The 2,618-nt window shown below is 71.5% G+C and overlaps 1 protein-coding gene across 1 annotated transcript; it reads left to right on the top strand.

The window, feature by feature from the left end:
* Positions 1 to 28: 28 nt before the first annotated feature.
* Positions 29 to 2,065, top strand: H696_05706 (hypothetical protein; the record flags this gene model as incomplete). The annotated part of the gene is made up of 8 exons (XM_009499519.1): positions 29 to 172; positions 285 to 461; positions 573 to 737; positions 849 to 995; positions 1,130 to 1,415; positions 1,515 to 1,575; positions 1,683 to 1,788; positions 1,889 to 2,065. 8 exons carry the CDS (start codon positions 29 to 31, stop codon positions 2,063 to 2,065), a joined length of 1,263 nt encoding a protein of 420 aa, XP_009497794.1.
* Between the last annotated feature and the right edge of the window lie 553 nt (positions 2,066 to 2,618).

Raw genomic sequence — 2,618 nt, forward strand, 5'->3', positions numbered from 1 at the left:
GAGCGAAGGGGCCACCCGAGCCGCGGCGATGGCCCGCGATCTGGACGCCGTCCGCGCGCGCCTCACCACCAGCCTCTCCTCACTGACCGAGTCCTCCAAGGCCCTGCGCGCGGCGCGCTCCGATGCCAAGCGCCACGCCGAGGCCCTCGCCCGCGAGCGGACCTTCCGCGAGGTGTGTCCACGCATGCACCGGCCCGGCGCCCGGCGCCCGGCGCCCATCCTCTCCCTCCCCGATCCTGCCTGACACTGACGCCCCTCCGCGCCGCCGCCGCCGCCGCTGGCAGAATGAGACCCGCCGGCTGGAGACCGAGGTATTTAAACTCCGGCAGCAGGTGGCCCAGCAGCTGACGTCGCGCACCGGGGCCGGGCGCGCGCCGACCCGCGACGCCGGCCACGGTGCGCGCGTCCGCGTTCTCAACCGCCCGGACCCCACCCCTGCGCTGGCTGCCGCCCCGGGCAAGGTGCGTGCCCCTTCGAGAACCGCCCGTAGCGGCCCCTCCTCGCCCTCCACTCCGGCCCCTTGCCGCCCGCCGCTGACGCCCGAGAGCCGCCCCCCCCCCCTCCCTCCCCAGCCGTCCAAGCCCGAGGCCGAGGCCCTGCAGCTGGCCCGGTCGGCGCTGGCCACGGAAAACCGCCATCTCGGCCAGGAGAACGCCAAGCTCCGGCTAGCCATGTCCCTCCTTTGCCAGATGCTCCTGACCATTGGCGACATCTCGGCCGTCATCACGCCGTCCGAGGTGCGCGGCCCGCTGCCTCTGCCCGTACCCGCCCCGCCCCGCTTCTGACCCTGGCGCACGGGCGCACATCCGTGACATTCGCAAAAAAAAAACCAACACCCGCACGCGCAGTGCACCGCCCTGTCGTACCACTTCCCGCGCCTGGCTGCCGGCCCGGCGGTCGTCCTGCCCAAGATCCCGGCCGCCCAGTCGCACTCCATGACCAGCGCCCAGTGGGTGTCGGCCATCACACACGGGGCCCCGGCCTTTGAGCTCAATGTACGTCCGGCCCGGTGCCTCCCTGTGCCTGCCCTCTCCTCGTACCTCCCCCCCAGTGAGCATCCCTCGAAGCTGACCGCCCGCCTTGCCGCCGGCCCTCCCCCCCCCCCCCCCGCCCCGCCCCCTGCCACAAGCCCTCCTATCCGCCGCCGGACCACTTCGATGACCGGCTCATCTCGCTGGGGTTCCGCATCGCGCACGAGGCCATCCGGCAATTTGCCTTCCTAGATGAGGCCGGCCCTCTGGGCGGCGGCCCGGACGGGGACAGCCCCATCCCGGGCGTTTCGCTCCGGTGCCCAGACTCTCCGGGCCCGGCCGAGGAGGTGTCGAATCTCCGGGCCGAGTTGGCCGCCGCCCAGGCTCGCCTCTCGGACATGGATGCCCTCGGCCGCCAGGTGGACGACCTTACCCGGGCCTTGCGTGCGTGCAGCACGCCCCTCTCCGGCTCAATCCCAATCGCACCTGCCTCCCTGACCCCATGCGCCCCTGCCCGCCCCCGCCCCCTCCCCTGCCTGGTAGAGCACGAGCGCCAGCAGCACCAGATCCTGCAAAAGAAGGCCGATTCCGCCGCGCCCCCTGCGTATGTCCCCTCCCCCCTCCGCCAGCACCAGCCCCACTCGCGTCCCGGTCTCACATCTGCCGAATGCATACACACACACACACATGGACGTGGACATGGCGTCTCAGTCCCGCTCAAGCACAGCTTGACCAGGACCGCCAAGCGCTCCGCCAATGGGCGCAAGAACTTCAGAAAGAGGCCGCATCCGTGGCCGAGGCACGCAGCGCTCTCGAGGTGCGGCTGCACATCCCCCTGCCCCTTCCCCGCCCCTTTCCCCCGGCTGATCCGCTCCTGCCCGCCCTGCCCCCCGCCACGCATCCATGCACAACCCCAGTCCGAGCAGCGCCGCTACGAACTCACCCGCCAGCGAGACCTGCTTGTGGAGCAGCTCCGACTGGCCAACATCAGCCCGCCGGCGGCCGCAGGGACGCTCCCAGCCACCTCGACACCGCCGCCCGCGGCCGCCGGCTCAGCACCACACCCATATCCCCTGTACGGGGGGCCGGTATAGTGGGCGTGCGCGGGAAGGGGCGTGCCGCCGCCCCCCCCCCCCCCCCTTCTCTGCCCCTGACACCAACCACAAAATATAGAATACGCCCCATGTTAGCGCGCGGCTGCAGGAGAGGGGCCTCACCGAGCCCCTCCCCGTGCGGAGAAATGATGTTGTGGGTCTATTCTGAGAGGTGGCGTCTCTGTCTGCGCGCGAGAGGACGTGCGCGCGTACACACGCGTCCGAGTGCAGGAGGCCACCGCTTCCATTGCCCCTGGACCAGCAGCAGGGCAGGGCGCGCGCTCGCCTTTCCCCCCTCGGCCTCCCCCCGCCCAGCGGGAGGGGGGGGGGGGGGGAGCGGAGAGGGGCGCGCGCGCGCGCATACTCAAAGGTGTTTGCCGTGCGTAGAAAGCACGGCAGAAGAAAGGGCACGCGCGTGTGACTGCACGGGCGTGACCGTGGATCATGCAGCCCTCCCCTCGTGGCAGGCGTCATCACTGCCATTGTGAGACGCAAGATGGAGGAGAGAGAGGCGGGGGGGGATACAGCCACCAGGGCCCTGGTACCCGGCCCC

The sequence above is a fragment of the Fonticula alba genome (assembly GCF_000388065.1).
Source record: "Fonticula alba strain ATCC 38817 unplaced genomic scaffold supercont2.13, whole genome shotgun sequence".
In the NCBI taxonomy this organism is placed as follows: domain Eukaryota; order Rotosphaerida; family Fonticulaceae; genus Fonticula; species Fonticula alba.